The sequence below is a fragment of the Elephas maximus genome, chromosome 5 (genome assembly GCF_024166365.1).
Source record: "Elephas maximus indicus isolate mEleMax1 chromosome 5, mEleMax1 primary haplotype, whole genome shotgun sequence".
NCBI classification, from domain to species: Eukaryota; Metazoa; Chordata; class Mammalia; order Proboscidea; family Elephantidae; genus Elephas; species Elephas maximus.
Window position 1 is genome coordinate 111,790,633 of NC_064823.1, and position 15,680 is coordinate 111,806,312.

General features: G+C 39.2%; 1 protein-coding gene across 1 annotated transcript in view; it reads right to left on the reverse strand.

Annotated features, from left to right (window-relative positions):
- The window catches only part of ATP10D (ATPase phospholipid transporting 10D (putative)), a 166,564-nt gene that overhangs the window by 64,505 nt on the left and 86,379 nt on the right, over window positions 1-15,680 (reverse strand). The window contains exon 10 of the mRNA XM_049886290.1: window positions 11,700-11,938. Within this exon, the coding sequence (XP_049742247.1) occupies window positions 11,700-11,938 (239 nt within the window). The remainder of the gene's footprint in view (window positions 1-11,699; window positions 11,939-15,680) is intronic.

Genomic DNA, 15,680 nt, shown 5'->3' on the forward strand with positions numbered 1-15,680 from the left:
GCCACAATCAACCAACCTGACCTCACAGACATATAAAGAACGCTACACCCAACAGCAACCAAGTATACTTTCTTTTCTAGCACACAGGGAAAATTCTCTAGAATAGACTACATATTTTTTAAAGCAAGCCTTAGCAGAATCCAAAACATTGAAATATTACAAAGCATTTTCTCTGACCATAAGGCCATAAAAGTGGAAAGCAGTAACAGGAAAAGCAGGCAAAAGAAATCAAACACTTGGAAATGGAACAATATCCTGCTCAAAAAAGACTAGATTAGAGAAGACATTAAGGATGGAATAAAGAAATTCAGAGAATCCAACGAGAATAAAAACACTTCCTATCAGAACGTTTGGGACACAGCAAAAGCGGTGCTCAGAGGCCAATTTATATCAATAGATGCACGCATCCAAAAAGAAGAAAGGGCCAAAATCAAAGCATTATCCCTACAACTTGAACAAACAGAAAAGAGCAGCAAAAGAAACCCACAGGCACCAGAAGAAAACAAATAACAAAAATTAGAGCTGAACTAAATGAAATAGAAGACAGAAAAACAATTGAAAGAATTAACAAGACCAAAAGCTGGTTTTTTGAAAAAATCAACAAAATTGATAAACCACTGGCCAAAGTGACAAAAGAAAAACAGGAGAGGAAGCAAATAACCTGAATAAGAAATGAGATGGGCGATATTACAACACACCCAACAGAAATTAAAAGAATCATATCAGATTACTATGAGAAATTGTACTCTAAAAAATTTGAAATCCTAGAAGAATTGGATGAATTCCTAGGAAGACACTATCTACCTAAACTAACACAAACAGAGGTAGAACAACTAAATAGACCCATAACAAAAGAAGACATTGAAAAGGTAATGAAAAAATTCCCAACAAAAAAATGCCCTGGTCCAGACAGCTTCACTGCAGAGTTCTACCAAACTTTCAGAGAGGAGTTAACACCACTACTACTAAAGGTATTTCAGAGCATAGAAAAGGATGGAATGCTACCCAACTCATTCTATGAAGCCACCATATCCCTGATACCAAAACCAGGTAAAGACATCACAAGAAAAGAAAATTATAGACCTATATCCCTCATGAACGTAGATGCAAAAATCCTCGACAAAATTCTAGCCAATAGAATTCAACAACATATCAAAAAAATAATTCACCATGACCAAGTGGGATTCATACCAGGTATGCAAGGATGGTTCAACATTAGAAAAACAATTAACATAATCCACCACATAAATAAAACAAAAGACAAGAATCACATGATTTTATCAATTGATGCAAAAAAGGCATTTGACAAAGTTCAACACTCATTCATGATAAAAACTCTCAGCAAAATAGGAATAGAAGGAAAATTCCTCAACATAATAAAGGGCATTTATACAAAGCCAACAGCCAACATCACCCTAAATGGAGAGAGCCTGAAAGCATTCCCACTGAAATTGGGAACCAGACAAGGATGCCCTTTATCGCCGCTCTTATTCAACATTGTGCTGGAGGTCCTAGCCAGAGCAATTAGGCTATATAAAGAAATAAAGGGCATCCAGATTGGCAAGGAAGAAATAAAAGTATCTGTATTTGCAGATGACATGATCTTATACACAGAAAACCCTAAGAAATCCTCAAGAAAACTAATGAAACTAATAGAAGAGTTCAGCACAGTACTGGGATACAAGACAAACATACGAGAATAAGTTGGAATCCTCTACACCAACAAAAAGAACGTCGAAGAGGAAATCACCAAATCAATGCCATTTACAATAGCCCCCAAGAAGAGAAAATACTTAGGAATAAATCTTACCAGAGATGTAAAAGACTTATACAAAGAAACCTACAGTATGCTTCTGCAAAAAACCAAAAGAGACTTACGTAAGTGGAAAAACATGCTGGCTCATGGATAGGAAGACTTAACATTATAAAAATGTTTATTCTACCAAAAGCAATCTATACATTTAATGCAATTCCGATCCAAATCCCAATGACATTCTTTAATGAGATGGAGAAACAAATCACCTACTTCATATGGAAGGGAAAGAGGCCCCGGATAAATAAGGCCTTACTTAAAAAGAACAAAGTGGGTGGCCTTACTTTACCTGATTTTAGAACCTCCTATTTTTTTTTATACCACCAGAGTAGTCAAAACAGCCTGGTACTGGTACAACAACAGATACATAGACCAATGGAACAGACTTAAGAATCCAGACATAAATCCATCCACATATGAGCAGTTGATATTTCACAAAGGCCCCAAAACAGTTAAATGGGGAAAAGACAGTCTTTTTAACAAATGGTGCTGGCATAACTGGATATCCATCTGCAAAAAAATGAAACAAGACCCATACCTCACTCCATGCACAAAAACTAGCTCAAAATGAATCAAAGGCCTAAATATAAAATCTAAAACGATAAAGATCATGGAAGAAAAAATAGGGACAATGTTAGGAGCCCTAATATGTGGCAAAGACAGTATACAAAACGTTACTAAGAATGCAGAAGAAAAACTAGATAACTGGAAGCTCCTAAAAATCAAACACCTATGCTCATCCAAAGACTTCACCAAAAGAGTAAAAAGACTACCTACAGATTGGGAAAATGTTTTTAGCTATGACATTTCCGATCAGTACCTGATCTCTAAAATCTGCATGATACTGCAAAAACTCAACTACAAAAAGACAAATAACCCAATTAAAAAATGGGCAAAAGATATGAACAGACACTTCACTAAAGAAGACATTCAGGTAGCTAACAGATATATAACGAAATGTTCACAATCATTAGCCATTAGAGAAATGCAGATCAAAACTATAATGAGATTTCATCTTACTCCAACAAGGCTGGCATTAATCCAAAAAACACAAAATAATAAATGTTGGAGAGGTTGTAGAGAGACTGGAACACTTATACACGGCTGGTGGGAATGTAAAATGGTACAACCACTTTGGAAATCCATTTGGCGCTTCCTTAAAAACTAGAAACACAAGGGGCGGAGCCAAGATGGCGGACTAGGCAGACGCTACCTCGGATCCCTCTTACAACAAAGACACGGAAAAACAAGTGAATCGATCACATACATAACAATCTACGAACCCTGAACAACAAACACAGATTTAGAGATGGAGAACGAACTGATACGGGGAAGCAGCGATTGTTTCCAGAGCCTGGAGCCAGCGTACCAGTCAGGTACGGCACAAGCACAGAGAGCTGCTCCACCCCCCTGAACTAACCCCGGGAGGGGGACCAGCCGGTTCCGCGGGTGGCGTGGGACGCAGCCGGTAGGAGAAGTCCCCGGGAGGCAGTAACTGGTCTTGGAGCAGGAAGAGCAGCGTCCCAGCCAGAGAACCGTCCCACCGGGATTTGGACTGAACGCAGGCGGCTTCATTAACATCCGAATAGCCTGAGCCAGAGGGAGAACTCTGATAGGGATCGGACTGCATTTTTTTTTTTAGCGGATTTTCTGGAAAAACTAGTTTCCCAGTGATGGCTCGGAGACAACAATCCATATCAAACCACTTAAAGAAGCAGACCATGACAGCTTCTACAACCCCCCAAACAAAAGAATCAAAATCTTTCCCAAATGAAGATACAATCCTGGAATTATCAGATACAGAATATAAAAAACTAATTTACAGAATGCTTCAAGATATCACAAGTGAAATTAGGATAACTGCAGAAAAAGCCAAGGAACACACTGATAAAACTGTTGAAGAACTCAAAAAGATTATTCAAGAACATAGTGGAAAAATTAATAAGTTGCAAGAATCCATAGAGAGACAACATGTAGAAATCCAAAAGATTAACAATAAAATTACAGAATTAGACAACGCAATAGGAAGTCAGAGGAGCAGACTCGAGCAATTAGAATGCAGACTGGGACATCTGGAGGACCAGGGAATCAACACCAACATAGCTGAAAAAAAATCAGATAAAAGAATTAAAAAAAATGAAGAAACCCTAAGAATTATGTGGGACTCTATCAAGAAGGATAACCTGCGGGTGATTGGAGTCCCAGAACAGAGAGGGGAGACAGAAAACACAGAGAAAATAGTTGAAGAACTCCTAACAGAAGACTTCTCTGACATCATGAAAAACGAAAGGATAGCTATCCAAGATGCTCATCGAACCCCATTTAAGATTGATCCAAAAAGAAAAACACCAAGACATATTGTCATCAAACTCACCAAAACCAAAGATAAACAGAAAATTTTAAAAGCAGCCAGGGAGAAAAGAAAGGTTTCCTTCAAGGGAAAATCCATAAGAATAAGTTCAGACTACTCAGCAGAAACCATGCAGGCAAGAAGGGAATGGGACGACATATACAGAACACTGAAGGAGAAAAACTGCCAGCCAAGGATCATATATCCAGCAAAACTCTCTCTGAAATATGAAGGCGAAATTAAGATATTTACAGACAAACACAAGTTTAGAGAATTTATAAAAACCAAACCAAAGCTACAAGAAATACTAAAGGATATTGTTTGGTCAGAAAACCAATAATATCAGATATCAGCACAACACAAGGTCACAAAACAGAACGTCCTGATATCAACTCTAATAGGGAAATCACAAAAACAAACAAATTAAGATTAATTAAAAAAAAAAATACACATAACAGGGAATCATGGAAGTCAATATGTAAAAGATAACAATAATCAAAAACAGAGACTAAATACAGGAGGCATTCAACTGCCATATGGAGAGTGATACAAGGCGATATGGAACAATACAAGTTAGGTTTTTACTTAGAAAAATAGGGGTAAATAATAAGGTAACCACAAAAAGGTATAACAACTCTATAACTCAAGATAAAAGCCAAGAAAAACGTAACGACTCAACTGACATAAAGTCAAACACTATGAAAATGAGGATCTCACAATATACTAAGAAAAACGCCTCAGCACAAAAAAGTATGTGGAAAAATGAAATTGTCAACAACACACATAAAAAGGCATCAAAATGACAGCACTAAAAACTTATTTATCTATAATAACCCTGAATGTAAATGGACTAAATGCACCAATAAAGAGACAGAGAGTCACAGACTGGATAAAGAAACACGATCCATCTATATGCTGCCTACAAGAGACACACCTTAGACTTAGAGACACAAACAAACTAAAACTCAAAGGATGGAAAAAAGTATATCAAGCAAACAATAAGCAAAAAAGAAGAGGAGTAGCAATATTAATTTCTGACAAAATAGACTTTAGACTTAAATCCACCACAAAGGATAAAGAAGGACACTATATAATGATAAAAGGGACAATTGATCAGGAAGACATAACCATATTAAATATATATGCACCCAATGACAGGGCTGCAAGATACATAAATCAAATTTTAACAGAATTGAAAAGTGAGATAGATACCTCCACAATTATAGTAGGAGACTTCAACACACCACTTTCGGAGAAGGACAGGACATCCAGTAAGAAGCTCAATAGAGACACGGAAGATCTAATTACAACAATCAACCAACTTGACCTCATTGACTTATACAGAACTCTCCACCCAACTGCTGCAAAATATACTTTTTTTTTCTAGCGCACATGGAACATTCTCTAGAATAGACCACATATTAGGTCATAAAACAAACCTTTGCAGAGTCCAAAACATCGAAATATTACAAAGCATCTTCTCAGACCACAAGGCAATAAAACTAGAGATCAATAACAGGAAAACTAGGGAAAAGAAATCAAATACTTGGAAAATGAACAATACCCTCCTGAAAAAAGACTGGGTTATAGAAGACATCAAGGAGGGAATAAGGAAATTCATAGAAAGCAACGAGAATGAAAATACTTCCTATCAAAACCTCTGGGACACAGCAAAAGCAGTGCTCAGAGGCCAATTTATATCGATAAATGCACACATACAAAAAGAAGAAAGAGCCAAAATCAGAGAACTGTCCCAACAACTTCAACAAATAGAAACTGAGCAACAAAAGAATCCATCAGGCACCAGAAGAAAACAAATAATAAAAATTAGAGCTGAACTAAATGAATTAGAGAACAGAAAAACAATTGAAAGAATTAACAAAGCCAAAAGCTGGTTCTTTGGAAAAATTAACAAAATTGATAAACCATTGTCTAGACTGACTAAAGAAATACAGGAAAGGAAACAAATAACCCGAATAAGAAACGAGAAGGACCACATCACAACAGAACCAAATGAAATTAAAAGAATCATTTCAGATTATTATGAAAAATTGTACTCTAACAAATTTGAAAAACTAGAAGAAATGGATGAATTCCTGGAAAAACACTACCTACCTAAACTAACACATTCAGAAGTAGAACAACTAAATAGACCCATAACAAAAAAAGAGATTGAAACGGTAATCAAAAAGCTCCCAACAAAAAAAAGCCCTGGCCCGGACGGCTTCACTGCAGAGTTCCACCAAACTTTCAGAGAAGAGTTAACACCACTACTACTGAAGGTATTCCAAAACATAGAAAATGACGGAATACTACCCAACTCATTCTATGAAGCCACCATCTCCCTGATACCAAAACCAGGTAAAGACATTACAAAAAAAGAAAATTATAGACCTATATCCCTCATGAACATTGATGCAAAAATCCTCAACAAAATTCTAGCCAATAGAATCCAACAACACATCAAAAAAATAATTCACCCTGATCAAGTGGGATTTATACCAGGTATGCAAGGCTGGTTTAATATCAGAAAAACCATTAATGTAATCCATCACATAAATAAAACAAAAGACAAAAACCACATGATCTTATCAATTGATGCAGAAAAGGCATTTGACAAAGTCCAACACCCATTTATGATAAAAACTCTTACCAAAATAGGAATTGAAGGAAAATTCCTCAACATAATAAAGGGCATCTATGCAAAGCCAACAGCCAATATCACTCTAAATGGAGAGAACCTGAAAGCATTTCCCTTGAGAACGGGAACCAGACAAGGATGCCCTTTATCACTGCTCTTATTCAACATCGTGCTGGAAGTCCTAGCCAGGGCAATTAGGCTAGACAAAGAAATAAAAGGTATCTGGATTGGCAAGGAAGAAGTAAAGTTATCACTATTTGCAGATGACATGATTATATACACAGAAAACCCTAAGGAATCCTCCAGAAAACTACTGAAACTAATCGAAGAGTTTGGCAGAGTCTCAGGTTATAAAATGAACATACAAAAATCATTTGGATTCCTCTACATCAACAAAAAGAACACCGAAGAGGAAATAACCAAATCAATACCATTCACAGTAGCCCCCAAGAAGATAAGATACTTAGGAATAAATCTTACCAAGGATGTAAAAGACCTATACAAAGAAAACTACAAAGCTCTACTACAAGAAATTCAAAAGGACATACTTAAGTGGAAAAACATACCCTGCTCATGGATAGGAAGACTTAACATAGTAAAAATGTCTATTCTACCAAAAGCCATCTATACATTTAACGCACTTCCGATCCAAATTCCAATATCATATTTTAAGGGGATAGAGAAACAAATCACCAATTTCATATGGAAGGGAAAGAAGCCCCGGATAAGCAAAGCACTACTGAAAAAGAAGAAGAAAGTGGGAGGCCTCACTTTACCTGACTTCAGAACCTATTATACAGCCACAGTAGTCAAAACAGCCTGGTACTGGTACAACAACAGGCACACAGACCAATGGAACAGAATTGAGAACCCAGACATAGATCCATCCACGTATGAGCAGCTGATATTTGACAAAGGACCAGTGTCAATTAATTGGGGAAAAGATAGCCTTTTTAACAAATGGTGCTGGCATAACTGGATATCCATTTGCAAAAAAATGAAACAGGACCCATACCTCACACCATGCACAAAAACTAACTCCAAGTGGATTAAAGACCTAAACATAAAGACTAAAACGATAAAGATCATGGAAGAAAAAATTGGGACAACCCTAGGAGCCCTAATACAAGGTATAAACAGAATACAAAACATTACCAAAAATGATGAAGAGAAACCCGATAAATGGGAGCTCCTAAAAATCAAACACCTATGCTCATCTAAAGACTTCTCCAAAAGAGTAAAAAGACCACCTACAGATTGGGAAAGAATTTTCAGCTATGACATCTCCGACCAGCGCCTGATCTCTAAAATCTACATGATTCTGTCAAAACTCAACCACAAAAAGACAAGCAACCCAATCAAGAAGTGGGCAAAGGATATGAACACACATTTCACTAAAGAAGATATTCAGGCAGCCAACAGATACATGAGAAAATGCTCTTGATCATTAGCCATTAGAGAAATGCAAATTAAAACCACGATGAGATTTCATCTCACACCAGCAAGGCTGGCATTAATCCAAAAAACACAAAATAATAAATGTTGGAGAGGCTGCGGAGAGATTGGAACTCTTATACACTGCTGGTGGTAATGTAAAATGGTACAACCACTTTGGAAATCTATCTGGCGTTATCTTAAACAGTTAGAAATAGAACTACCATACAACCCAGAAATCCCACTCCTGGGAATATACCCTAGAGATATAAGAGCCTTCATACAAACAGATATATGCACACCCATGTTTATTGCAGCTCTGTTTACAATAGCAAAAAGTTGGAAGCAACCAAGGTGTCCATCAACGGATGAATGGTTAAATAAATTGTGGTATATTCACACAATGGAATACTACGCATCGATAAAGAACAGTGACGAATCTGTGAAACATTTCATAACATGGAGGAACCTGGAAGGCATTATGCTGAGTGAAATTAGAGGCAAAAGGACAAATATTGTATAAGACCACTATTATAAAATCTTGAGAAATAGTAAACCTGAGAAGAACACATACTTTTGTGGTTACGAGGGGGAGAGGGAGGGAGGGTGGGAGAGGGTTTTTTATTGATTAATCAGTAGATAAGAACCGCTTTAGGTGAAGGGAAAGACAACACTCAATACATAGAAGGTCAGCTCAATTGGACTGGACCAAAAACAAAGAAGTTTCCGGGATAAAATGAATGCTTCAAAGGTCAGCGGAGCAAGCGCGGGGGTCTGGGGAACATGGTTTGCGGGGACTTCTAAGTCAATTGGCAAAATAATTCTATTATGAAATCATTCTGCATCCCACTTTGAAATGTGGCGTCTGGGGTCTTAAATGCTAACAAGCGGCCATCTAAGATGCATCAATTGGTCTCAACCCACCTGGAGCAAAGGAAAATGAAGAACACCAAGGTCACACGACAACTAAGAGCCCAAGAGACAGAAAGGGCCACATGAACCAGAGACCTACATCATCCTGAGACCAGAAGAACTAGTTGGTGCCCGGCCACAATCGATGACTGCCCTGACAGGGAGCACAGCAGAGGACCCCTGAGGGAGCAGGAGATCAGTGGGATACAGACCCCAAATTCTCATAAAAAGACCAAACTTAATGGTCTGACTGAGACTAGAGGAATGCCGGCGGCCATGCTCCCCAGACCTTCTGTTGGCACAGGACAGGAACCATCCCCGAAGACAACTCATCAGACATGAAAGGGACTGGTCAGCGGGTGGGAAAGAGATGCTGACGAAGAGTGAGCTAATTATATCAGGTGGACACTTGAGATTGTGTTGGCAACTCTTGTCTGGAGGGGGGATGGGAGGATAGAGAGAGAGGGAAGACGGCAAAATTGTCAAGAAAGGAGAGACTGAAAGGGCTGACTCAAGAGGGGGCGAGGAAGTGGGAGTAGGGAGTGAGATGTATGTAAACTTATATGTGACAGACTGATTGGATTTGTAAACGTTCACTTGAAGCTTAATAAAAGTTATAAAAAAAAAAAAAAGCTAGAAACAGAACTACCATACGATCCACCAATCCAACTCCTTGGAATATATCCTAGAGAAATAACAGCCTTTACACAAACAGATATATGCACACCCATGTTTATCGCAGCACTGTTTACAATAGCAAAAAATGGAAGCAACCAAGGTGCCCATCAGTAGATGAATGGATAAATAAATTATGGTATATTCACACGTGGAATACTATGCATCGATAAAGAACAGTGAGGAATCTGTGAAACATTTCATAACATGGAGGAACCTGGAAGCCATTATGCTGAGTGAAATTAGTCAGTTGCAAAAGGACAAATATTTTTGTATAAGACCACTATTATAAGAACTTGAGAAATAGTTTAAACTGAGAAGAAAACATTTTTCGTGGTTACTTGATAGGGGAGGGAGGAGAGGTAGGAGGGGGTATCCCCTAATTAGATAGTAGATAAGAACTACTTTAGGTGAAGTGAAAGACAACACACAATACAGGGGAGGTCAGCACAACTGGACTAAACCAAAAGTAGTTTCCTGAATAAACTGAACATTTTGAAGGCCAGTGTAGCAGGGGCAGGGGTTTGGGACCATGGTTTCAGGGGACATCTAAGTCAACTGGCATAATAAAATCCAGTAAGAAAGCATTCTGCATCCCACTTTGAAGAGTGGAGTCTGGGGTCTTAAATGCTTGCAAGCAGCCATCTAAGATGCATCAATTGGTCTCAACCCACCTGGATCAGAGGAGAATGAAGAGCACCAAGGACACAAGGCAATTACGAGCCCAAGAGAGAGAAAGGGCCACATGAACCAGAGACTACATCATCCTGAGATCAGAAGAACTAGATGGTGCCCAGCTACAATGGATGACTGCCCTGACAGGGAACACAACAGAGAACCCCTGAGGGAGCAGGAGAGCAGTGGGATACAGATCCCAAATTCTTATAAAAAGACCAGACTTAAGGTCTGACTGAGACTGGAAGGACCCCGGTGGTCATGGCCCCTAGACCTTGTGTTGGCCCAGGACAGGAAAAATTCCCGAAGCCAACTCTTCAGACATGGATTGGACTGAACAATGGGTTGGAGAGGGATGCTGGTGAGGAGTGAGCTTCTTGGGCCAGGTGGACACTTGAGACTATGTTGGCATCTCCCGCCTGGAGGGGAGGTGAGAGGGTAGAGGGGGTTAGAAGCTGGCGAAATGGACATGAAAAGAGAGAGTGGAGGGAGAGAGCGGGCTGTTTCATTGGGGGAAATTAATTGGGAGTATGTAGCAAGGTGTATATAAGTTTTTGTGTGAGAGACTGACTTGATTTGTAAACCTTCACTTAAAGCACAATAAAAATTATTAAAAAAACATGAAACTGTCGATGGGTATGACCCTATGGTTAGTTCCTAACCCTTCCTCCTGGTACTTAAAAAGACACGCTGTTGAGGTCTGAAATGGAAATACCAAAAAATGCCCCTCTGGAGGCTAGAGCATGGAGGAGGACATAGGCTTGGCGGGATTTGAGGAGAGCTACAAAGAAATATCAAAGCCTTGGAGGACACAAAGGACCTTTGAATTTCCCTATCACTTAGCCATACTGACCTGTCTATCAGATAACTCTGATAAGCTTTGCTGGTTCTGAGAGTGAGCTATAATCCTTAGGCCAAGGTAGAATTCCTCAGGCTCAGACACGATTGCTCCAACCAGAAATATATTTTTTCAGAAATTATATTCTGCATCTCAACACTGAATTATGTCCATATACTAGGAAGTTTTTATTTTGTTTGCTTGAACTTCTAATTATGTGTGTGGCAATCACACTAAACTGCAATTACGTAGTCTCTTCTGAGGGAGAAAAGACAACAGTGTTGGGCTTTATCATAATTATGAGGATGCTCTTTCATCATACATTGTGGATGTGCAAGATTAATCATGCATTCACACTTACAATGGGGCTACTGAAAGCAGTCTGTCTGGAATGAGGCACTTCACTGGCTCCTTCTCCATTTCCGAGAGCAAAAGAGCTTCCAGAAAGATGATTCAAGGGTTTACTTCCCAAAGGCCCATTATGAGCCGTCCTGCAGCTGTGGGCCTTCGGTTTCGCCATGTCGCTTGGAGAGCCACTGGGGGTGTCTGCAAAATCCTCATCTTCAGAGACAGCCTCCTGATAGGACTCTAACCTCTTGGCTAAGGGACAAAAATCACACTGAGTCATTACCTGAGGAGGACTATTTGCAAGTTGAATGTCAGGCAGTTAAACTGCTATTTCATAACATTTCTTCCCTCTTCAAACCTGGCCTCCAACTCCCTTGTCCCAACCCCCTTTGGTTAATGAACTTACCTCATACCTCATTGAAAAAAACTAGATGAAATCAAATAGGAACACCCTTTTTTCCCATCATCAAATCTACCAATGTAACTGCACCAGTACCTGTACCCAGATCTCTTCTCTCTTACTACTATGGATAAAGTTCCCTTGCTTTTTTCAAACACCAAACACTCCACTTGTGATCTGTATTCCACCCCTCTGCCCTTCTCAAGGACATCACTCTTACAGCTCTCGGATTTCCCCTCAGCTGATTCCATTGCTCTGTCCTCATCACCTCACCTACACTGCTCTTGTCAAGATCGCCAGTGAGCTTCACGTTGCCAAATCCAATGATCTCATCTCTGTGCCTATCTTAGCAACATCCAACATGTTGACAGTTCTCTCCTTCTTGAAATGTCGTGTGTGTACCTGGTTTTCCTCCTACTTTCCTACTTCAATAGCTGCTCCTTCTTTGTCTCTTTTGCTGTTGTATCCTCTTCTACTCAGCCCCAAATATGAGAGAGCAAAAGAGGCTCCTTTCTTCCCCACCTACATACCCCTTGTTGGTGATCTTATACGATATCACCTCTTGATGTACCAAAAACAAACAAAAAACCATGTCATTGAGTCAATTCTGACTCATAGTCTTGATATACATTACCCCCAAATCTGTATCTTCAGCTCTGACTTCTACTTGGAATCCAGGCTCATATCTCACTCTCCACTAGATACCTTCAAGTGGAGATCTAGAGGTTCTTCTACTAGATATCTATCTGCAAGGTTCACTGCCTTCCTTCCTTCCCCTCTCTTATCATGTCACATTGTCTGTGAAGACTTCCCAGTTCTAACCAGACTATTTATTATGTATTTTATCCCAGTATTTCCTATCCCCTCTTCTCTACTTTATTCCACTCCACAACACTTACCATCATTTACATACTTTATTTTTTGAACCCTGCAATAGAAAGTAAACTCCAAAAGGACAGGGAATTTGGTCTGATTTGTTCATGTGATATACCCAGAGCCAAAAAAGTAGCTGATAGATACTAAATATTTATTGATAAAAATAAAGAAATAAATGTTTTAAATTTAACATGGTAAAACAATAACTGTCTCCTTCTTCCAACTCCATACTTGTTCTTTCTATGGCCTTACCCATGTTTGTAAATGGCACTTCCATCTACCTAGTTGCTTAATCTACAAATCTAGGATTCTCCTTAATTTTTCTCTTTTCCCCACCTCCATATTCAAACCATTAGCAACACCTCTCCACTATGTATCCAATCCCTTCACTTCTATCTCCATTACCTCAGTAGTCCAAGCCACCATCATCTCTCAACTGGACCAGTGCAATAGCCTCATAACTGGTCTCCTTGCCCTTTTGCAATCCACTCCTCAAATAGTAGCTACAGTGATCTTCCTAAAAGATAAAGCAGATCAGATCACTACTGCATAAAACTCTCCAGTGTCTCCCAAATCACATAGAATAAAATCTGAACTCCTTTATCTTGGCTTACCCATTTAAAAAAAAAAAAAAAAAAGTTGCCATCAAGTCAATTCCAGCTCATAGTGACCCTATAGGACAGAGTAGAACTGCCCTGTAGGGTTTCCAAGGGGCAACTGGTGGATTCAAACTATCAACCTTTTGGTTAGCAGCTATAGCTCTTACAGAACTCAAAATGATCTGACGTCTCTCACTTTTCATGTTCCTCCATCTGCCACACTCCCACTAAAACACAGCCTCACTGGCTTTCTTTCTTTTCTTTTGAAAATTGCCAAGCTCATTCTAGCCTGAAGGCCTCTATACTAACTGCTCCCTTCGACCTGAAGGCTCTGACCCCCGAAAGTCTCAAAATTTTGTCATTCAGATCTCGGTTCTAATGCCTTCCTTAGATAGGCCTCACCTGACCAACCAAAGTAGTAGCCACTCATTCTATAACACATCGACCTATTTTAATTCTCTGAAAAGTATTTAACATGATTTGATAATTTTTTTAATTAAAAAAAATAATCTATGTATAACTAGCTTTTCCACTAGAAGCTCTGTGAGAACAGGAATCTTGTCTGTCTTGTTCGTCACAGTATCCAGTGTCTGAAATACAGAGTAGACAATAAACACGTGTGTGTTAGACTGCTAGGTGTTTGAATTCAGCCCAAGTCTAGCTACTGAACTAAGCATGACTATGGGCATGTTAGGGGTCCTGGTGGAGCAGTGGTTAAGTTCTTGGCTGCTAACTGAAAGGTCAGTAGTTCGAACCCACCAGCCACTCTGTGGGAGAAAGATGTGGCAGTCTGCTTTCGTAAAGATCTACAGCCTTGGAAACCCTACCGTGTCCCATAGGGTTGCTATGAGTCAGAACTGACTCGATAGCAACAAGGAGGGTTTCTTTCTTTCTTTTTTATGGGCAAGTTGTTTTATAAAATGAAGACAATTTCCATAGTGTCTATACATCATGACGGAAACCCTGGTGGCATGGTGGTTAAGAGCCAAGGCTGCTAACCAAAAAGGTCAGCAGTTCAAATCTGCCAGGTGCTCCCTGGAAACTCTATGGGGCAGTTCTACTCTGTCCTATAGGGTTGCTATGAGTCAGAATTGACTTGGTGGCAATGGGTTTGGTTTTCTTGGTTTATATATCTTGATAATTTTTGTCTGTATTTTTTAAGGGCAAGGAGAGGCTGAGAGGCAATGTTGAGATCCTGGGTTCTATCTCTTCTGAAAACTATGTGGCTTTCAGCAAATTCTTTACTCTGGGCCTCTGTTTTCCCATTGGCAGAATGAACAATTAGATTCAATGATTTTTTGAGATCTTTTCCAATTCTGTAAGTTTCATTACGTTCTCTGTTTAAATATATAGTAAATTCTCTTCTATGTACCTTACAGGAGACATGAAGTCAATTTACCAACACTCGCACTCTGTTTCCCTGAATGACCTTTCAGCTTCAAAAACTGGTCCACTTATTGTCTCCCAAACATTCCTATCTCCTCCAGTCTCACCTGTGACCTTACCTGGAATGCCTATTCTCATCTTCTGTACTTACAAAGCTGGTGCTCTGAGTCCTTATGCTATACTGTTTCTAAGTATAGCCATTGTTAGTGTGCTTTATTCCTTATAATTTTACCAATCTCCCCTTCTTGATTTCAATGAGTTTCAATGATTTCAATGAGTTCTGTACTTTAAATAAGTAAATATTTATTAAATGAATGAAGAATGAGTAAATGAATGGACATATGAATGAAATATGCCTAGCTTAATATTTAATAATTTGAGGGCCTTATTTTCATCAAGCACCTGGCTAGGTCATATATATAGATATAGCTATGGAAACTCTGGTGGCATAGTGGTTAAGAGCTATGGCTGCTAAACAAAAGGTCAGAAGTTAGAATCCACTAGGTGCTCCTTGGAAACGCTATGGGACAGTTCTCTGTCTTATAGGATCACTATGAGTCGGAGCTGACGCTGCAGCAATGGGTGATGTATATATATATACTCTCCCATTGCCATCAAGTTGAAAGAGAGATTGTGTGCTCATGCGTGCGCATGGTACAGTGGTTAAGCACGTGGCTGCTAACCAAATGGTCGGTGGTTCGAATCTACCAGTGGCTGTGCAAAAGAATGGTGT